The sequence below is a fragment of the Hevea brasiliensis genome, chromosome 9 (assembly GCF_030052815.1).
Source record: "Hevea brasiliensis isolate MT/VB/25A 57/8 chromosome 9, ASM3005281v1, whole genome shotgun sequence".
Taxonomy (NCBI): domain Eukaryota; kingdom Viridiplantae; phylum Streptophyta; class Magnoliopsida; order Malpighiales; family Euphorbiaceae; genus Hevea; species Hevea brasiliensis.
This window is the reverse complement of record NC_079501.1, coordinates 113,295-137,208: the sequence shown is the minus strand read 5'-3', so window position 1 is coordinate 137,208 and position 23,914 is coordinate 113,295. Positions and strand designations below refer to the sequence as shown.

Sequence of the window (23,914 nt, the reverse complement as noted above, 5' to 3'; positions counted from 1 at the left end):
TCCCATTTTGGGTTTTCCATCCTTGTCATTCTCCTTGCCAAGAATAACACTTAGTCTACCCTATATCTTAACTTTGTTCCTTTTGTTACGCGCCCTTCAGGTTGTCCTTCTGTTTATTTCCTTTGTCTTACCCAAAATAGAACTTGACTATTCTATCCCTGGTTCCATTATTCTTCCTAACATGACAGCTGTACCTACTAACTATATCTTTCAGAGTCTCTACCACGTTATCACATATATGTGCTACTCAGATTTGGTCCTTTGACCACTCTAGCTAGTACTTTCACTGGCATTTAGATTATATTGCATTTGCAAACAATTATCCAAACCTTCATTCTGCACTTTCTCTATCCATTGGCCTTCTATAACTTATCTTCGCTAATTTATTTCTCTTAACACTATTATGATTAGATTATACTATTGTTTTGAACAATATGAAGTTAGAAAGGAACTCAGGAAATTGCAGTCATACCTTTATCGTATGATTTCTATTCTTATCGTTTAGCTTACATAATACCCTTACTACCTCGAGAACTAATTCTGCAGTAATTTTATTTATTTGTTGTTATTATTATTATTATTATTATTATTATTATTATTATTATTATTATTATTATTATTATTATTATTATTATTATTTTCCATGTTTACTCAATTAGCCAAAACTTAAGATTCCGGGCACCCAAACCTGTCATCCAATTCAAAGGATTTACATCCATCGTGATCTGATTATATATGATTCCTATAATGGAACTTGTATCCTCTGCAGGATACCCGTACCAACTACTCTCTACCACACTCTACAGTCCCATCTGGGGCACTATTTTGTTGGTCACTATTATTAGTAATAACCTTCGATCCCTTCTGAAAAGATAGGTCTATACCCTAACATGCTGGAACAAAGATACTACATTTACCACCTTGCCCAAAACCATGTCAAATTAATGTCTCTCTTATCATATCATAGCTCCGTAAATCATCAATTCATAGTTTCGACCTTCTCTAGGTAGTAGAGTTGTACTTTACACCTTGCTAATACACACAAGTTATTCTATTCTCACTAAGTTCTAAGCAAAGCGTCTGTCGTTCTACAAAAACCATCTAAAATTCCATACCGAAGACTAGATGGTCTCACTCTATAGGTATCACCTTTACTTTGCAACTAGTCCGAAACCTCTGGTCTAATGGCAACTCTTAATGCAACTCTAGCTCATGCTAGGGTAACTGAGTCACTGACTCTAGTTATCACCCAACTGTGACCTTTCAATATTCTAACTCTAGACCCCTAACCAGGAGTTCCCAACTCCTTTGCAGATATAGAACTCTGTTCTGGCATAACTGTACCAAAACAAAAGCCATTCCCAAACACCCTCATCATGGAGCACCACGGGGATGCACGTAGCTCTACACAATAATCTCATGTCGGTACTGTAATCTGCAGCTTATAGAGCAGACATCGAGAATATTGTATAGTTGTTACGATATGTCCTGACCGACTAGGTCTCCCAATTTCTTATCTCTCTTGAATCTTCTATTATCACAAACTTATTCTGACTGGGTCATCCACTGATGACTGCCAGCAGTGGTATCCTCATCCTTATCTAGGGCAACTGTACTTTCAAGACTCACCTTTATGTACTCGTGTCTTGCACAAAATGGGCATACCATTTAAATCCATATAGACAGAAACATAGCATTTCTTGGAGTACGTATCCTCATGACAGACCTCAACATGTCTACTAACTCTATTTCACATTTCTATGTACTCCACGAAAATCAAGACACTAACTGAGGCACTTTTATATTTCCCGAGGTATAACACAGAATCTAGAAACAAAGAAGTACAGAAAAAGACAAAACAGAATCCTATACTCCGCATGTAACATCCTAACAAGACTCCTTTTATACTCCCAAGTATATTCTTTCTCATGAATTTGGAGCCTAAGCTCTGATACCAACTTTGTCATGACCCAACCTATGGGCCGGACCGGCACTAGGACCTGGGCCGGCATAAAGCCCCCGAGGCCCATAATAAGCCTTACTATTCTCAAATCCATAACCAGGCTCACAATTTAGGCCCAATATACATATAAAATAATTTAAATTAAGCTGTTGTAATTTCATTTCGGGCCAACTTAACCCAGTAATTATCAGAAACTGAAATTAGGGGAGCCCGGCTCAACCCTGTTACATCATTTACAAACTATTTAAAACTCATAAAAATTTTTCATTTATTAATACAAAAACTTAAATTCACGCAAATTCCCGATGTGATTAATACTACTACTAGTACATGCGGAGTCCTAAATTACAAATTTGGAGAATAATAATGCAATTAAGTAATCTTTTCATAACCTGAGAGGAAAGGGACAGGTTATTCTGAAAAATGTCTCCTCCTGTAGGCTAGAAAAATATGGTGAACAGGAGTGAGCGTTCGACTAAGAGAGTAAAAATCAATTTTAACCATAATCTCTATAACTATCTAATCTAATGCACCATGTAAAGTGAAATGCAACATCAGCAATATTTTCACATCATAACAGCAAAAAGGTAATTTGGAGCACTCACATACCCAGTAATATCAATCATAATATATGGGAGCTGATCCCCTATACAGCTCTCTTAAATCCAACCTGTGCCAGCGAAGAACTAAAGCCGGACTTTCGCTTAATAAACCAAATCGGGGTCCCAGCGAAGAACTCAAGCCGTGTCTACCCCAAAGGACCGAGTCCCAGCGAAGATCTCAAGCCGTGTTTACTCGTCCCATCCATAGCCAACACCACATCACACGCAGGCCAACGCACGCACACTACTCCAAATTACCATAACAACATCCATAGCACTTTAACAGTTATGAATGCAACATAAATCGTGCCTAGAGTTTAACTACATAGATATATGCATATAAGTGATGCATGGGTATGCTTGAACATATAATAATATTGAAATTATAATTAAAATTAATATTTTACTCACAGTACACCGATGACTATTGTGGCTGCTGGATGCAGAAAAAATAGCTGATCTCGATCACCTAATAATTAAATTATAAATTTATTAGCACTAAGTTAGAATAAAAATCTAAAGAGGCAATAGACAGCCTAATTTATGCCAGAAATCCGGCAGAGTTTCCCTGTACGTGGGACCTACCCAACGTGCAAAAGGCTCAAATAACACTTCTAAATTCAACTCATATCTCATTATCATTATATGGCCCCTCTTGGGCCCTTCAAACCAAGCAATACTCAAACCTTAAAAATTTCATTTTAGTCCCTATAATTGACATTTTGTAAAAATCTACTCAAACAAGCTCTAAAAATTCTAAAATTTTGCCCCGCGGTCCTTAATAATATTATAAGGCTATTGCAAAAATGAATTATAATTTTCTAATCACCCATGAATATTTTATTCAAGAATATTACTCAATTTCATAAGTTTCTAACAGCTAACATATTCTTAATTCAACCCCATTCAATATCCACATATTTAAACCTCCATCGTCAAGCTTCAACCAATTATATAAAATTTAAATATCTTAATTTCAAATAATCTTATATGCCCACATGCCAAAAATCTAACTAAAATCCATCTATATTTTTCAAAAATATTCTATAATCACTCAAAAATTCAACAAACACCATAGAATATCTCCAAATAAGTTTACTTTCATCATATATTTTTCTTAGAATTTTTCACCAATTTTTCCTGTTTACGAAACACTGTATTTATGCTCCACAGACAGAGAAATAATGAAAATAGTCTTACCCGAAGTTTATCTGTGTCTCAAAAATTCCAAAAATTTATGAGGAAGCCTTTGGAAGTTGAATAATCTCCATAGCCCACAGAGCCACCGCTGGAACCACCGCGCACGGTGGTCGGCCGCCGGTTTCTGGCGACATTTGCCTGATCTGATCATACCATCATGTTCCTCTCCTCTTCCTTAGTCCATAGGTGGTCTCGGATCGGCGATCCAATGGTCGGATCTTCTTAGATCTGACGAAAAAGTATGAAAAATCCGAAACTTCTCTCCTCCATATCTCACTCATCCGACCTCCATTTGCTGCAAAATTAGTATCAAAAGAAAGCTCTCGGAACAAGCTTTCCAATGCCACCTGAATCGCTTCGATCGGACGTCGGATGAAGCCGGAATCGCGCCGGAAAGCCGCTGCCCACTGTGCGCACGTTTTCTCTCTCTTCTCACTCTCTTGCCGCCATTTCTGGTGGTTCTGGCCATCGCTGGAGGGTCGCTGGCCGGGTGGGGAGCCGCTTGGGTAGTCGTCGGCCGGTCACCGAAGAAAGAAAGAAGAAGAAGAGAGGGGAGGAGAGGAGAGAAGAGAGAATTTGGGGGGGGGGGTCCTCCTCCCGATTTTTTTGAACTTTTTTTTTTTATAAAAAGCTGGCAGTGACAGTGGAAATCCACTGTCACATGCCAAAGTCCCATCTTCTTTTTTTTTTTTCTCTGGTTGTTACAGAAGTTGAGTGTAGGAACCATAAAATGAGAGTCAAAACCACTGACCTAAACTTGGAATCTTGTAGACACAGGGCACCTGAGTCCAGGCCAGTTAATTTGCTATAATTAATTCTACAAGTTCTGAAAAATTGTAATTCAAAATTCTGAGTAATTATAAGACACAAAGTAACAACTTCTATGAGAACATTAGGCCTAAAAGTGGCTGTAACATGTCCAAATAATTAGGAAAAAATTGACTCCAGAATCTGCTTGGTTCTGGAACTTGAGTGAGTTAAGGAACCAGTTTTGCTTATTTGACCATAACTTGAGTTCTAAAACTACAAATGACATGATTCAAAAAGGAAAACAAAGACAAGACATAGAGAGACAACTTCCATGAAGGAAGTGTGGCCAAACAGTGGCCATATCTTGGCCAATTTGCTAGGAGAAGATAAGACACCAAATCTGGACCTAAAGAAAGGTTCAAGATATAATTGATTTTAACAGGTAAATAAGGCCTGCCATGCATTAATAAAATAGAGGAGACTCTGTCTGGGTCTCCATAAAAATGAAATGGGATAAAAAAAAAATTTTCTGCACGTAAGATAATATAATTAAATAGATAATTAAATTAATATTGTACATGACAAGACAGGATAGGATGCTCCAGCACCGAATGTAGCACACTTTGCTCGACTACACTGTAGACGGGTGAGGGGTGTTACACATTTTTTCTACATCTTTCCTCATATGTGGCTAATAAAAATGCTCATTCAAAATGTCTAATGTTTTTGTCACACTAAAATGCCTCATTAAACCTCCCCCATGTGATTCTTTAACTAATAAGTCTCTAATTAGAATTTCTCATCATGCCTATAGAATTTCTCTTAAGCAACATTCTTACATTTAGCATACAATTTGGCGAAATCAATATCATTTGCATATAGTTCTTTTACAAGCTCAAATCTTAACATTTTGGCATCAAGTAAGGAAATAAGTGTGTACCTCCTAGACAAGGCATCCACAACAACATTTTCTTTACCTTGTCTATATTGAATCACATAAGAAAAGCTTTCAATAAACTCACTCTATCTAGCATGGCACTTGCTCAATTTGTTTTGGCCATTCAAATACTTGAGTGACTCATGGTCACTATGGATCACAAACTCCTTCGGCCACAAGTAGTGTTGCCAAGTCTCCAATGCTCTCACCAATGGATACATTTCTTTGTCATAGGTGGAGTAGTTCAAAGAGGTGCCACCTAACTTCTCACTGAAGTATGCAATAAGTCTCCTTCCCTGCATTAAAACAGCACCTATACCCACTCCAGAGGCATCAAATTCAACTTCAAATGTTTTAGAAAAATTAGGCAATGCAAGTAAAGGGGCAGAACATAACTTTTCTTTCAATAAATTAAATGCATGCTCTTGCTCTACCCCCCACTTAAAGCCCACATTTTTCCTGACTACTTCATTAAGGGGTGCAGCTATGATACTGAAGTCTCTCACAAACCTCTTATAGAAACTAGCCAAACCTTGAAAGCTCCTAACCTTACTCACTGTCCTAGGTGTAGGCCAATCTCTAATAGCTTTAATCCTTTTCTCATCTACTTCAATACCATTTCCACTCACAACATACCCCAAAAAGATAACTCTATCCATGCAAAATGTACACTTCTTCAAGTTAGCATACAATCGCTCCTTTCTAAGCACATCAAATTCCAATTTCAAATGGTGTAAATGATCTTTCATGTTCTTGGTATACACTAGAATGTTATCAAAGTACACAATAATAAATTTTCCTAGGCATGCACGCAAGACATGGTTCATCAACCTCATAAATATACTAGGTGCATTAGTCAAACCATATGGCATAACTAACCATTCATACAATCCATATTTGGTCTTAAAAGTAATTTTCCATTCATCCCCTAACTTCATTGTAATTTGATGATAACCACTTTTTATATCAACCTTGGAAAATATGCATGCACCATGTAACTCATCAAGCATGTCATCAAGTCAAGGGATAGGATGTCTATACTTTATAGTGATTTTGTTTATTTCATGACAATCCACACACATGTGCAGAGAACCATCCTTCTTTGGCCCTAGAAAAACCGACACAGCACATGGACTCATGCTCTCCCGAATATGGCCCTTTGCAAGCAACTCTTCCACTTGCTTTTGAAGTTCTTTAGCCTCCTCCGGGTTCGTCCTTTAGGTAGGTGGGTTTGGGATCATAGCTCCTGGAATAAAGTCAATGTTAGAATTATGACTCAAAATCCTAAGAGTATTTGGAAAGACTTGTTCATAATTTAGTGGGAGAAATATTCCTCAATAGGATAGAGGAATATTTCCTATATAGAGTAGAACTCTTATTTTAGTGTTAATCCTAAATCCTAAATTGAGTAGGACTCCTAATCAGATTAGGATTGAGGGAATTAACACTATAAATATGAGAATGGTATAAAAGGTTATTTGGCTTTCAGCTCATTGAGTGAGGCTGTCGCCCATTGTAAAGAGGGGTTGTGCTAATTGCTGAGGATTTGGCTCTGCCCATTGATAAGGGGCACTTGCCCATTGTAGTTGAGAGAGGCTTTGGCCTAAAGTGGAGAAAGGACATAAAATTCAAGAGAAATGAATTGTTGTCCATTAATGAGAGGGCTTTTGCCCATGTAGTTGAAGACACCTTTTGCGGTGTAATAGTTAAAATAGTAAATATATTGGGTTATGTCTAGAGGAGACTGAGATGGACTAACTAATATATTTACTATGAGAAGTTTGATGTAGTGTGGGTTCTCTTGGGTGTAATTGGGTTTATGGGTAGTATAGCTTTGAGTTTGTAATAATGATTTATTATTGTTGATAGTGAAAGATGGCATGCCCGTGAATGTAACCCTATATCAAGAGGGTAAATCACATAAATATTATTGTTTTATGTGTTTATTTTATTTTTTTACAGTTTACATGCTTCCGCGATATATAATAAATTGGTATCAGAGCATTAGAGTGAACTTGGTGAGTTTAGTTAAAAGTGGAGCTATTGCAACATGTAGAAAGTTGCACATGCAACAATGGCGATGGTGGAGAGTTGAATTTAAGGTGGAGCTCTTGATGCAACATCAAAAAAGTTGATAACATGAAAATTTTCTAAAGAAAGAAGCAAGTTACACCCAAGATGAAGATTGAAGAATGGAGATTTGAAGGGTTCAAGCTCAAGCATGGAGATTTGATAATTTGATGACACCTAAGAATTTGAGGTATGCAATGGTTAGTGAATTTTGAGTCAAAGTAGAGATTGTTGGAATTATGACTCAAAATCCTAGTAGGATCTAGAGATATCTGTTCATAATTTGAGTGAGAGAAATATTCCTTAATAGGATAGAGGAATATTTCCTATATAGAGTAGAACACTTATTTTAGTGTTAATCCTAAATTCTAAATTGAGTAGGACTCCTAATCAGATTAGGATTAAGGGAATTAACACTATAAATAGGAGAATGATCGAAAAGGTTATTTGGCTTTCAGCTCATGGAGTGAGGCTGTCGCCCATTGTAGAGAGGGGTTGTGCTAATTGCTGAGGATTTGGCTCTGTCCATTGATGAGGGGCACTTGCCCATTGCAGTTGAGAGAGGCTTTGGCCTAAAGTAGAGAAAAGACATAGAATTCAAGAGGAATGAATTCTTATCCATTGACGAGAGGGCTCTTGCCTATGTAGTTGAAGACACCCTTTGTGGTGCAGGAGTTAAAATAGTAAATATATTGGATTATGTCTAGAGGAGACTGAGAGAGACTAACTAATATATTTACTATGAGTAGTTTGATGTAGTGTGGGTTCTCATGGGTGTAATTGGGTTTATGGGTAGTATAGCTTTGAGCTTGTAATGATGATTTATTATTTTTAATAGTAGAAGATGGTATGCCCATAGATGTAACTCTATATTGAGAGGGTGAACCACGTAAATATTGTTGTTTTGTGTGTTTGCTTTGTTTCTTTGCAGTTTATATACTTCCGCGGTGCACAACAGTTAATTTGGTGCTCAATTCCTCTAATGGGTGGCAACCCACTAGGAATCTCTTTTGGGAAGACATCTTAGTACTCCTGAAAAAGAGGCATAGCACAAAAAGGAATAGAAGTGTCATGGCCAGTCAAGGCCGAATAGGCTCCCTTGCCAACAAGGACAAGTATAGACCTATTGACATAAAAAGCACTCCTCACATCTCTTGCTCTAGCTATCAAGCTCACTGATTTTTTACTCTTCTTTTCCTCACTTTCTTTTGCACTTGAACTCCCCTCAATTGCTTTTTTATTCTAGTTTGATCTTCATAAGCCTCATGAGGTAATAAATGTGGTAATGTCACCCTTCGGCCCTCAAACTCAAATGAGTACCTATTTTTGCGCCCATCATGAGTAACATTCCTATCAAATTGCCATGGTCTCCCTAATATGATATGACCACCATGCACTGGGACTAGATCACATAAAACTTCATCCTCGTATCTCCCAATTATGAAGGGAACTAACACCTGAAATTGCACCTTCACTTCCCCACACTCATGCAACCATTGCAACTTATACGGCCTACAATGCCTAATCATAAGTAAGCCAAGTTTTTCAACCATCAAGGTACTTGCAATATTACAACAACTTCCACTATCTATAATCAAGCTACAAATTCTATCCTTGACCATGCATCTAGTGTGAAAGATGTTGTCTTTTTGTAATGCATCATCTCCATTCTCCTCCACAGTTTGGGTACTCAAAGCACTCCTAAGGCTTGGCCCCTCATGGCAGGTTCTATATCATGCAAATCCTCCAAGGGTAGTTCTCCCTCACCTTCATTTTCATCATCATCAACTGCATAGTCATCCTCACTCTCTATCTCACCATTTAGCCTCACCATCTTCATCTTGGCATTGGGACATTATAATGCATAATGCCCATGCCCTTGACACCTAAAGAATTTGATGTCCCTAGTCCTCCCACTTGAAGAAGCAGTCATCTTACCCTTATCATGCACATGAGATTTGCTAGGCATGTTTGGTTTTTCGAAGGACTTAGTCTCCTCCTTCTTATCCTTTCACACAACCTTGTCATCTTTAGGACTTTTGGTCCAATTCGGCTTTCAAAGTGTAGAAGTGGTAGCTGGCATCATTTGTCCTCCATACTTGGCAAATCGTTTCTCCTTTAATTGCCTCTCAATTTTGATAGCCACATTGAGCATGTCATCCATCTCAACATAATGCTGTAACTCCACTTGAAAGGCTATGTCCCTATTAAGTCCCCTTAAGAACCTTGCCATAGTAGCCTTTCTATCTTCTTGAATACTGGCTCTAATCATAGCCATCTCCATTTCCTTGAAGTGTTTTTCCACACTCGTAGTTCCTTGCACCAAGTTTTGTAGTCTTTGATGCAATTCCCTATAGTAATGGGAAGGCACAAATCTACTCCTCATAACCCTCTTTATTTCAGCCCATGTATCAATTTCTCTTAAGCCACCTCCTCCTTTTGGTCACCATTTGGTCCCACCAAACAATTGCATAGTTTGTGAACTCTACCACGGCTAGTTTCACCTTCTTATCCTTAGAGTAGTTATAGCAGTCAAATATGAATTCCACCTTCTTCTCCTCAGAGTAGTTATGGCAGTCAAATATGAGTTCCACCTTCCTTTCCCACTCCAAGTATAGATTGGGGTCAGCTTTGCCTTGGAATGGTGGCATCTTCATTTTTATGCCATGAACATTTCCATCCACTAGGTCCATCCCATCTTTTCCTCTTGGACCTTCCATCATAGGTCTCCTAAACCATCTACCTCTTCTATGTCCTCTTCCTCCTTTTTCCCTGAGTCCTCTATAACCATAGTCATCTTTATGAGCATAGGAGTTTCGGTCATCATCATAGTAATCATAGTCATCATCCCACTCACCATTAAAATTTATCACATGTACCCTAGGTCTAGCTCCACCTTCATTCGGTCTAGGATTTGTATTTCTCCCATTGCTCCCATCGTTCAAGTTTTGGTTCTCCCCATTAGGTTTAATCCGAATGACATTGCCACTTCCACTTCCATTTCTTCCCTGGCGGTTGCCATTGCCTCCAACACTTCCATGATCATTTCCCCTAACACCATCATTCGGCCCATTATTACTTTGGCTCCTCTCAACTCTTTCAAATCTATCCAAAATGGTATTCAAGGTCATATTGATTCTTTCTATGGTTTGCCCCATTGTTTCTGGTATCTCACTTCTTTCTTCACTAGTTTGTCCAACTTCTTCATTTTTCATGTTTTAAAACCTATAAGAAAATTGGCTAGTTATAAAGCCTCACCACTCCCTTGCGTGTTTCACTCTAAATTAATGTCACTCAAATATTTGCCTTAAGTACTAGGCTTTTACCCTCTTCTAGACTCGCACACACTTGCCTTTTTTTACTCAAGCTCTTGATCACTAAGTTCTTATATGAACCATAATGTCACTCTTTAGGTAGCTTCTTAATTAAGTTTTAAGGGCTATCAAGGTGATAACAAGGAGCAAAATGTGGGTAAAAAATTAAATTGGTGAGTCCAAATAATGAAGCAAGCATATCCAAATGCTATAATCTTGCTAAACTGATTTTAAGACACTCCAATGACACTAAAAAAAGTAGAGAAATATAGTTTGGGGTCCTAATTGTCCAGCTCTAGGAATGGACTAAAAAATGGCCTATTAAGTAAAATCCTTAAATCACCAAGTAAATGGTAGAATCTATGCACCAAATTTGATTTGTAAGCCTAATATAATGTCAATAACAACCCCAAAAAGTTTGAATAAGTTTTGGATTGGTTTGCTCAAGGGTGCTTCAAACCAAGACCTAAAAAACAACTAAATCAGAAAATTCACAACACTTGACCAACTACACAAATTTTGCTCTTTTTTTCTCTTTTCTTTTTTTTTTTTAGTCTTTTCTTTTTCCTTTCTTTTCTTTTATTTTATTTTTCCTGGCTGGCCGAAATCCTACGGTTCAAATAGGCAGATTTTTGTTCAAGTCAATAACAATGAAACTTAAGTACTCTAACACACATACACTAACTTGTAAACACTTCCAACACTTTAACCACTCTTTCAACAATGCAAACACCCCAAATACACTTCAAATGTGGAAAAAGAAGCAAGAAAAATTTTCGGTTTTACAAGGAAAAGCTCATGGCAGAAATGGAACCACAATATAACAAAACTCAAACAAATACAAAGGGAAAAAAAAACACAAACACATATGAGGATTGTTAGTTCCTAGTGTTAACCTTACTACTAAATCTTATATGCAAGAAAAGTGTGAAGAAAATAAGAAAAACACTAGCTTGAGGTAGCTACACCACACTGTAGAAAGTAAAAGAAGAAAACTCAACTCAAATACAAAGATAATACAAAGAAAACATAAGAAGAAAAGATAGTGACCTGATTTGAAGAGCCTAAGCTCTGATACCAAATGAAGCAAGCTCCCTTGATAACTTTCAAAGCAATGGTCACTCATGTGGTGGTAACTATTGGACCGTCCCTCCAATCAAGCCTCAAGTGATCTTCCACTCTTTCCCAACCCTTAACATTCAGTGTGAAGAGAACTAGAAAATAAATGCAAGATGATGTTCAATCCAAAAACAATTCTTTCAAGAAGAAATACCCTTGAATTTCAATTAAAACTTACAAGAGAACAAACCTTGTAAGTGTAATGCCCTCACTTTAAGTAGTCGTACATTCTACTATGCCGACGACTAATGTCTGTTCGGATAGCTAGGATGTCTGGAACTACACTCAAACTAGAGTGAGGAGGCTTAAATTGACTGAATAAAGACCAAGAAAAATTTAAAAAAAATAAAAGAAATGAATTGCAAATGAGTTAAGCAGTGAGGTCACAAATGATGGGTAATCAGTCTGAGGAAGCGTTGTGAAGACAGTTGCTGACCCCAGACCCATGAGGAACCCTAGGGAAATAATTTTTGGGACTCCAATGAATAGTTATTGAGGTCTAAATGACATTAGAAATGCCAAAGAAAATTTAGGGGAATTTATTTATCGGTACAAACCAAAAATGACTGATAAGCACAACGGAGGGCATTTTGATCATTTTAATCCCAGAGTTAAAATTTGACCTAAATGTCAATTAAAATAAAATAGATTAAAAATACCAAAAATAAAATTTAAATGATAAATTTTGTAAAAGAAAATGAGAAATTAAGAAAAGAGAAGAAAAGAAAAGTGATAAAAATAATTACTTGGGAAAGCTTCATTTCTAGTCTTGGGATAAAAATAATTACTTGGGAAAGCTCTATAAATCTTCATACTCCCTTCACAAAAACTTCATTTCTAGTCTTAGGAAAGCTATTGGTAGTAACAAAGAGAAGAAATATTGAAGTTTTGGGGAGCTTAAATTGATCTAAAAGAGGTTAGTGCACTAAACTATACTCTTTTTCTTTTCTAAGCATGAAAAGAATGTTTAATTAAGTTGAAATGGCATAAAAACAAAAGAAAACTTGGATTATATTAAAGACTTAATTTTTAGCGGCCATGAGGATTGTGTGAAATTGATGGCTTTAATGATTTTAAATTGGTTAGTGAGGACATGTGATGAGTGTATATGTTAGAAATTAAGTGAATGGGAATTTCATGTGTTATGAAATGTTGAGTTAGGGTTTTGAATTAATTTTGGTACCTTGGTGTTATGGCTTGAGATTGATCTTGTTGAGACTGTTTGTTGATAATTTGAAGTGTTATGAATGATAAATTGTAGTTTGGGAGTAAGGAGGATTGAATATGGGAGTGTTTCTCTTATGTAGGAATTCAGACCTATGAGTCCAGTATATTTTTTGAGTTATAACTGAAGTTGTGTGGCTCTAATTGGTATGAGGCCAATGGGAGGTGAAACTAAACTCAAAATATCTCATTTTTCATGAAGAAACCATGCCCAAATTCTGTCCAAATCTTGACCTAACTACTGTCCCAATCCGGTTTACCAAATCCTGAGTCCAGAAAATTGACTAAATGAACATTGGTTATTTGGACCTGTCTAGAGGGAGTTATGGCCAAATGAACAGTACATGTTCATTTGGCCATAACTCCCCCTAGACAAGTCCAAATGACCTGAATTTTATACCATTGGAAAGATTAGACATAGGAATACAACTTTCATTAAGAACTCCAAGCCCAAAAATGCCTCTAACTAAATGAAATTACTGACCCAAGTTGGGTCACCAAACTGACCAGAATTTCCTAAACATAGACCACCCGACCAGTTTTGGAAAAATGGCCATAACTTGGTCTATAAAACTCCAAATGCAATGAAACCAATGGAAAAATTTTTATAAGACATAGGTCTACAATATTGGTCTTTTGACCAAAACCCATAACCCAAAGAAACTAGGTCAAATGATTAGAAAAGTTTAGCACATCAAAACCTGGAGTTTGACCAAACTACACTTGATCCCAGAATAGTCTTTAAGTCATATCTCCCACTAGGAAACTCTAATTGGGAAGAGCCCAACTGTTCTGGAAACCTAAGAAATAGGGCTCTAACTTTGGTTCAGAGAGTTGCCTCAAATTTTGAATGTAAGAACCTTGAAATGAAAGTCAAAGCTACTGACCTGAACATGGACCCCGAAGACACAGGACACATAAGTCCAGGCTAGTGATTTGGCTATAATTAATTCTACAAACCTTGAAAAATTGTAATTAAAATTTCTAAGTGACTATAAGACATAGGGTAATAACTTCTATGAAGAACCTTAAGCCCAAAAATGATTGTAATAGGTCCAATTAATTAGACCAAAACAGACTCCAGAATCTACCTAATTTTGGACCTAAAAAGAGATAGTGAACCAGTTATGGTTATTTGACCATAACTTGAGTTCTAAAACTTCAAATAATATGATTTAAAAAGGAAAACAAAGATAACACATAGAGAAACAACTTCTATGAAGGATGTAGGGCCAAACAGTGGCCTCATCTTGACTAAATTGCTAGGTAAAGTTGAGACATCAAATCTGGACCTTGAGAAAGGTTCATCAAAATTACTTGTTATATGAAATGAAGTTAATCAAAATGAATTGTTAAACATAAAGTGACATGAATATGTATGTAGGACATATGTTTCCCATCATAAGTAACTTGAAAATATTAATAAATACTTAACAATATTAATTTGCCCAAAGTGTACCTAGACTTACCTATATAGTGTGGATCGATTGGTATACCAATTAGGGACTACAGATAGCAGTATTGCCCACAGAAATAATTATTGATGGACAATTAGATGTCTAAGATGGTTGTTCTACTGGCTTTATGCCTGCCTGTAGGCCATTGCGCATAATTTTTTTACTGGCTTCATGCCTGCCCACTGGCCTTGTGCCTGACATGACCGTTGTATACATGTTAGATATGCGGCTGTCTAACTAGTATACTCCCGTGTATCCAGTCTTTATATTACGTCATAGGTTACTTGGGCACAGATAAACATAATAGGACTGAGTATGGAACAAATGAACCAAAAAGACCCTGATTAAGTAATTGCTCCCAAAGTTTTAGAAATATGTAAAAAACTTTAATTTCATGAAATCCTACACATCTTTATAAGATTTTATATGAGATAATTATTTCAATTCTTAGTTATTTTAATACAAACGTTGGTTTTTCCATCGCATAGGAATAATCATTGATGGACAATAGATGTCTAAGATGGTTATTCTACTAGCTTTATACCTGCCCGTAGGCCATTGCGCCTGATTTTATTACTGCCTTTATGCCTGCCTGCTAGCCTTGTGCCTGACATGACCTCTGTATACATATTAGATATATGGCTATCAAACTAGTATACTCCCGTGTATCTAGTCTTTATATTCTGTCATAAGTTACTTGGGCACAGATAAACACAATAGGACTGAGTATGGAACAAATGAACCAAAAAGACCCTGATTAAGTAATTGCTCCCAAAGTTTTAGAAATATGTAAAAGACTTTAATTTCATGAAATCCTACACATCTTTATAAGATTATATATGAGATAATTATTTCAATTCTTAGTTATTTTATTACAAATTATTGCACCACTAAGCAGAAATGCTTAGCGCGTTGGTTTTTCCATCTCGTAGGTACTGGAGAGCAGCAACAGGAATGCTTAGACCGAACTTGGACCAGATCTGCTACAGTGTGGGTTGTCACCTCATTAGTTATTTTGGTAGGGCTCATGTACATATTAGATTTTATATTTTGATATTGTATGTAATTAAATGATGTAAATAATTTTGAATTGTATATGAATTGTAAATATTGTACTTGACTTTATATGAATGAAATAAAGTATTTTATTTTCTTGAAAAATGATATGAGCGTGAGGAATAATATAATGAATGAATAGATGTAAAGGATATGAATTGTTTTAACAGGTAACATGAAACCCACCATGCACTAATAGAATAGAGGGGACTCTGTCTGAGTCTCCATAAAAATGAAATGAAATAAAAAAAAATTCTACATGTAAGATAATATAATTGAATTAATATTGTACACGACAAGACAGGATAGGGTGCTCCGGCACCGAATGTAGCACACCTTGCTTCGCTACACTGTAGATGGGTGAGAGGTGTTGCAGTAAGAGTTATAAATAAAGTTCATACAAGAACAAAGCTCCTTAGAGCATTTCAGCCATGGAAGGCTCTCTCTACCTCTCAATTACAATCTAAATTTTGAAGCAAAAAAAAAAAAATGAAACAAACACAACTATATCTGCTAGGGTGGGCATTTGGCCAAGCTTCTCTAATGACCAAAGGATAATCGCAAGCTTGGTTAATACTCCACACTCTCCCTAAAATATGTATAAAATTCAAACATAAATAGAATGTTCTAATTTAGCAAGAGACAATTGAAAGATAAACTAAAAAGAAGTGCTTTGTCTTGAAGCTGAAAGTAGAAATTTTGATTTTTCAACAAATGGTTGAAGCATGGCTAGAACTCTTGGACAAAGTTATTGCTTCCAATCCTTGGATAATGGACAAAAGCATCCTTAAAAGGTTGGTGGAGTTGGACTGCCAATTTTGCCACCACCTAGGCACTCCAGCTAGATGCCACATAGGATGTCAGCTAGGATGGAATTGCTTGTCACGACCTGATCCCACGGAATGGATCAACAATAGAACCTGGGTCGGCTTAAAGCCCCCAAGGCCTGTAGTAAGCATTACTATTCCCAAATCCATAACCAAGGCTAAAAACTAAGGCCCAACATACAAATAAAATAAAATAAAATATTATATTTTTATTTGGACCAACCCAACCTGATAACCATCAGAAACTAAAGCTAGGGGAGCCCAGCTCAACCCTGATACTATCATTTATAAACTATTTAAATATCATAAAAATTTTTCATTTATTTAAACCAAAAACTTAAATTAACACAGTCCCTGACAAGATCAATACTACTGCTAGTACATGCGGAGTTCTAGATTATAAATTTAGAAAATAATAATATAAAAGAGTAATTATGGATAAACCTGCGAGAAAGAAAGCAGGTTATTCTAAAAATGAAACCCTCCTGTAGCCTGAAAAAATAGGGTGAACAAGAGTAAGCGTTCGACTCATAGAGTAAGATATTGATTTTAGATATAATTTCTATAACTATCTAAAATTAATGCATCCCTTAATATGAAATGTAACATATATCATCAAAGTCAATCAAGTTCAGACAATATTTGCATAAAGAATAATTTGGAGTACTCACACATTCGTGTGTCACATCAATCATATATAAATATATAAGAACTGATCCCCTATACAGCTCTCTTAATCTAATGTCCGCCAGCGAGATTAACTCGAGTCGGACTTTCTCTTAATAATCCAAATGTGGGGGTCAATAAGATCAACTCAAAACCGTACTCACCTCATCTTATCACAAAAAGGATCAGGCCCCAAGCGAGACTAGCTCAAGCCGATTTGCTAGTCCTACCCATATCCAGTATCACATCTCATGCATGCCGACACATACACACAGCTCCAAATTACCCTAAGGCGACACTCACATCAATTTCGTCAAATAATAATGCAACAAAAAGTGTGCCTAATATTAGCTAAATATATATACAAATATAAATTAATACATGGACACGCCTTGAGTATATAATACTATTAAAATTATAAATAAAACCAATATCTACTCATAGTACACTGAAGACTACTGTGGCTGCTGAGTGGAGGAAGATGGCTGACCCTGATCACCTAGACAATTATGTTGTGAATTTATTAGTGCTAATTCAAATCAAGAACTTAAAAAGGCAAAGACATCCTAATTTATGTCAAAAATTTGATAGAGTTTCTTTTGTATCTAGGATCTACCCAACCTATAAAGTGGCTCAAACAAAACTCCTAATATCACAAGCCTCAAGTCCACATTTTAACAACATCACATGGCCTCTCATAGGCCCTCCAAACCACACCAAACTCAAGCATTCAGATAATTCAACTATAATCCTTAAAACTAATATTCTATAAAAATCATTCACACTAGCTCTAAAAATTCTAAAATTATGCCTCGCAGTCCTTAACAATATTATAAAGCTATTGCAAAAGGAATCACAATTTTCTGACTACCTATAAATATTTTATGAATTTTATTCTAAACCCAATATTAAGCAAAAATGAACTTAGAGTTCAGGTTTATCTATGCCAAATTTGGCACTTGAAACACGTCCAAAACGTCTAAAAATGCTAGGATCGACTATAATATTGACCATATTTTGAGACAGGCCACCGGACAGCCAGATCTGGCCGAAAACTCAGTCCCGAGCGTCGGTGAGCTATCATTAATCCGATCATACCTAAATGAAGCCCAAAAATTATTAATAATTATCATAAAATTATTTTCAATTTTTGAGAATTGAAAAAGCTTGAAAATCTCACCAAGTGATATGGATCGTTCGATGATCGCCTTTTTCAAACGGTGTCCAATTGGAGCGGGGTCAGTCCCATATCGAAAGTTTCATCTCACTGAGTTCATCAGTGGTCTCAGATTTTCGATTCGACGATCAGATCGTCGGAAAAGTGATTGAAAAACTTAAAAACACCTATTTTTCTCCTCTTTGTTTTGCGTGATTCTGGTGGCTGCCGGTAGTGATGCTAGTAAAAAAAAGCTTCCTGAGGCAGAGGGGAGTTGATTGGGATTAGTGGGGTCATCGGTCACTGGCCGAAACGGCTAGATTTTGGCCGAAGATAATTTTCTCTCTCCTTCCTCTCTCTCTCTCTCTCTCTCTCTCTCTCTTTCTTTCTCTCTGTGATGCCTGTCATCATTCATGGCTTCTCCAATGCTGGTGCCAGTCGTCAGGAGTCTCACTGGCTGTTGGTTGGAGCTCATGGCTGGAAATCATGGAGGAAAAAGGAAAGAAAAAGGGATTGGGGGGGGGGGGGAGAGAGAGAGAGAGAGAGAGAGAGAGAGAGAGAGAGAGAACGTGGGGATTGGGGAGGGGTTCACTGGGTTTCAATTTTGACTCTTTTTTTTTTTTCCTTTTCCTGCTATAGCGTCCCTTCAACACCAATCATTGCATTTTTTTTTTTACTTATATGAATATTATATTAATATAACTTAAAATATCTAACCTATTTTAATATTAAAATAATGTAAAGCATAATATACTAAAACAATAATAATAAATACACTTAAAATTTTACTCTTCCTTAAATAATAAATTTAAGAATAATTTAAATAATAATCTTAACATAATACAAATAAAAAAAATCAAAAGTTTCAATTAATATAATATTTACAATATAAATGGTACTATAATTAGAATTTTTATTCCTTAGCAACTAATAAATTTTAATGCACTTGAATAATGATAATAGCTATTAAATCAACAATTAAACTAAAATATTACATCTAATATAATAAGTTTTATTTAATATACTTAGCTCAAAGCAATAATTAAACAAAAATTTAGTTTAATACAATAATAAATAAAGCTTTTAAATTTAATTTTAAAATAAAATGATAAGATAATAATAATAATAATAATAATAATAATAATAATAATAATAATAATCTTATAAAATGTGCTTAAACAATAAAATAAAATGAGAATAATATTAAAAATTATATCTTTATATATATAAGAAAATTCAAGTTGTTACAGCTGATGTGGCTGCCACATGAATGCTACTTTGGACGGATGCCACTTGATCTCTTGGCTCCTCAAATACGCTAAGGAATGTGTAGCAAGGTTGGCTTTCCTCCTCCAAGTCCAGACCGAATGCTTGCAAGAGGTTGGACTTGGTGATGTGCTCGTGTACCAAGCCTTGAAGCTTCTTAACCATTGTTCTAGTTATTGAACCTTGATGTGCCATGATGGCCGAATCCTCATCATTAGGGATAGCAATTTAGCTATTAGCTGTTAGTGATTTGAGGGTTAGGGGTTAATAGTTAAGATTAACAGTTAAGGAGTTAGGTTTTAAGTGAGTTAAGGGTTAGGGGTTAACTATTTAAAAGTAAGATGTTAGGGTTTAGAGGTGTTTGGTGGTTTAGGAGTTTATGGTTAGTGTTTAGGGGTTAGGATAGTGATTTAAGGTTTAGGTATTAGGTGGTTTATATGTTAGGGATTATGGCATCGAGGCTAGAATTTAAGAGTTAGGTGTTAAGTGGTTTAGGTGTTTTGTCTCATTGTACATTAACCCATTTATATTTATAATTGATTTATTTTTTTTATTTTGTAAAATGAAGTGTTAACTAGATTGTAGTAAAATTTGGAGCTTTTTATGAAGTTTTGCGTATTTTTAGATGTGAACACATGTGGTAGCCCATACATTGTGATTCTCATTTTTTTTCTTAATGTTTTGTTGTATTTAATTTCTCTTTATTTTAATCTCATACTAATTTTGTTTTTTTCTTTTTTTTTGTGCATGAGCTTGGCATTTGTCTTTTGATAATATTAGCAGATGGAATGGGAGAGATTGGGATTCAAGCCCAAAATTGATATCTAAGATTTCAAATAAGTTTCATTAATTTTGGGTCTTAAATTTTGATGTTATTATTTTTGCATTAATCTTTTATTCTTTTGAGTATGAAAATGTTAAACAAGGCATGAATAGATTCAAAGAAATTTCAAAAGGAATCAAAGCAAGCAAAAGGAAGTCAAACATGGTTGAAAGAAAAAATGGAGTGGAGCTTGAAGGTGTATATTGAAAATTGAAGCAAAGGGAACTGCATCAGAGCAAAAGGCCCCTTGTATGGGGTAAAAGGCTAAAAAAACCATGTAATAATGTAAATTTATTTTTATCAAAAGGGCCTTTTAATTTGGTTTAAGAATTAATTTCAATTCTTCTCCCCTTTCTTTTAGTTTTAGGTTTATCTTTATTACTTCTTTTTCTTTAATTTAATTCTACTTGTGAATATAACCATGGCATGTAAATTATTTAAAAATTAAGATCATATAAATTTAGGTTAACTTGGTAAGTTAAAATCTAATTTAACATGATAGAAATCATCAGGTATATTTAACTTAGAGATAATGCATGTTTAAGTTCTCTACAAGCATTTAGATAATGTATATATAGGATTTAATAAAAGATAATATGCATGTTAGACTTAGTTTATTTAACTCTTTTTACTTGTAATATGTGTGAAAATAGATTTGTACATAATTAATTTTGTTAAATATGAATGTAGAGCGAGGTGGTAAAAGAGTAATATTATTAAATTAACAACTTGGCCTGTTAGTAATTACTTGTGCATGTATATGATTGATTTGTTTGAATTAAATGCGTGTGTAACTTTAGACCTGCATAAATGTATGAATAATGAATTAAATAAAAGAAATAATGAAATAGACTTTAGAAATTATTAATAGAAGCTGGCCCTTGTTATAAAATTGGTCAGGCAAATAGAGTGCTTAACACCTTCCCTCTCTTGTACCCACTATTTTGAATCTAGGCCATTGGGCTCAAGGTAAAAGAAGGGTAGTGGACCTCAACAAGGGATAAGTTATCACCCGCATCCCTTCTTATGAATTTGTCCCGGTTATTACCTGATTGGCGACTCCTTTCCTCTGCCTTTGTAGCGTTAATATCTAAGCATCATGGTAGTGTTATGGGAAGACGATGCTAAATCAGGTCCGAAGGTCCCACAGCTTGGTGACTCCACTGGGGATTGAGGATAGTTACTCCAACTTGATTCCTTTATTCTATTATTGTTTATTTTATTGAGTTCCTTTGGATTGTGAGCCACTTGCACATACAATAAAAGTATAATCAACCATAATGTTATGTAGTCCCATGGGGATAAGATTGAGGAGGCCTTTGTTCCATTCGAGCTTGGTCAAGTTAACTTATTTCTGCAATCAATGGCATGTACCTTAGGATATAAAAAGAGCATGAATCTAGTCATTTGCACCTTTGACTTTTTAAAGATCAATAAGAGACATAATGGTTAAGCTCTCATTTTTAGGGAACCTTTTTGACCCTAGACGAAGATATAAGAATGAATTCAGTCATGCTAACCCTAGAAACATGTGGCCTTAGGACTATTATTGCATGTGATGTGTTTGGTTTATAAACCTATGTGTTAGATATATAAGTTTTAAAGGAAGATAAAATTGATTTGGGCTACTCAAGCCTTTTTGTTGCCTTTTGAAAAAGTTCAAGCCCAAATTTATTTTATCTTCCTACAGGACATGTGAACATGTTGGACTTTTGGATTCATAGACATTGTGCCTAATATACCAACATCTAGGAATAGATTATATAAACTTAATCATTTATTTCACTTTGAGGTACAAGAAGGCGAAGCTACATAAGTATCTTTTATTTTTTATTTTTTTATTTTTCAAAGATTTTTTTTTTTTGATTTTTTTAGTTCTAAATTTATGGTTCAAAATATATTTATGTTTAAAGTCCCTACACTTTTTTTCTCAAGTTTTTCACAATCGTTGAGCCAAAATATTTAAAATAAAATTTCATCAAAAACAATTTTAAATTTAAAATTATAATAAAAATTTATTATTTTATAAAGTTATTTTTTATACTTAATTATTATTATCATTATATATTAAAAAATAAGTTATATATTATTACATTTTTTTAATAAATAATTTATTATTATACACAATACTTTTTAAATTGAATAAAATAAAAATTTTCTAACTCCATTGACTGAATCTCTTGACTCCGCTGCCGATGAGTTCCAAATAGACACAATGAATCCTAACCAAACCATTGTTTTTGTTTCTCTTGTATTTTGCTAAATAACTCCAGCACGATCACCATTTGATTTTTTTTTTTTTTCCTTAAGATAACCGCTTGGATTTTTTTTAAGAAAACCGTTTGGATTTATTTTTTTCAAAGGTTTGGATTTATTTTTTTCAAAGGTTTGGCTGGCAAGAAAAAGATGCGCAGAACAGGGAGCAGCATCGCACGAGGGTTTGTTGAAAATTTAAATAATGAGTGAAGAAGCTACGGCTGCTACTGTTTGCCACCTGCCCCGTTTGCCTATTCAACGTCAAATTTATTGGAACATGACGTGCTCTTAGAAAATCATCAAATACATCTGAAATATTAAATTTTTATATTTTGTATGTATGAAATTTTTATGTATACATGAAGAAAAAAAAAAAAATATATATATATATATAATAGGTAAAATTTTTCAAGAGATTATCATATAATATTTTAAGGAAAGAGATTATCATATGGTATTATAAGTGATAAGATTAAACTCTCACAAAAACTTGTTATATGACATTTAAAAAAAATTTATATAATTATTTATTTATAAAATGTAATTAATTTAATTTTATCATATATACATATAGTTTTGTTTTTTATTTTTTCTTTTTATAATATTTTAATACTTTTTTATTATTAGTATTATATTTAGAATAATATTAATATTACTAAATAAATATAATATATTAATATATTAAAAGGATATAAAATTTAATATTTTAAAGTGATAAAAATAATTATATAATTTATTCAACTTTAAATAATTTCATAACTTTAATAAATATTTTTATTATATCACTATATTTTTTATTATTTTTATTATGAAATCATTATTAAAAAATTTGAGAGATAAAATGTGTATTCTATCTAAAAGGTTATAAAAATAAAATATAAAAATTTAATTTATTTATAATTGTTATATATTATTTTTTATAATAATAATTTAATTTTCTTTTTATTATTATTATTATTATTGAAATGGAAAGTAAATGTGAAACATTTATGATTATAAAAGTTGAATTTAAAAACTTTTATTTTTTTTAATTAAATAATATTTGATGATAAAATTAAATTTTATTTAAATGGCTTTTATTTATTTGCTTAAATATATAGTAACTTATATGAGACATTTGACATACATCAATTATTTCCTCTCATCAAGTATTTTCTTTCTATCTGTAACACCCCTGATTTTTTATATATTATTATTGGGCTTCGTGTAGGTATCCTCAATTCGCGAA

The 23,914-nt window shown here is 34.4% G+C and overlaps 1 protein-coding gene across 1 annotated transcript; it reads right to left on the bottom strand.

Moving 5' to 3' along the window:
* Positions 1-5,337: 5,337 nt before the first annotated feature.
* Positions 5,338-6,201, bottom strand: LOC110638327 (uncharacterized mitochondrial protein AtMg00860-like). The gene is made up of 2 exons (XM_021788850.2): positions 5,585-6,201; positions 5,338-5,497 (listed from the first exon to the last, which is right to left on the bottom strand). The coding sequence occupies exons 1-2, from the start codon at positions 6,199-6,201 to the stop codon at positions 5,338-5,340; spliced, it is 777 nt and encodes a 258-aa protein (XP_021644542.2).
* Positions 6,202-23,914: the final 17,713 nt, after the last annotated feature.

Excerpts from the sequence above, each read along its gene's own strand:
- LOC110638327 (XM_021788850.2), bottom strand. The coding sequence starts at position 6,201 with ATGAAAGATCATTTACACCATTTGAAATTGGAATTTGATGTGCTTAGA. Across the intron at positions 5,498-5,584 it reads AGTGACCATGAGTCACTCAA|ACAAGGTAAAGAAAATGTTG; the intron begins GTATTTGAATGG and ends GATTCAATATAG.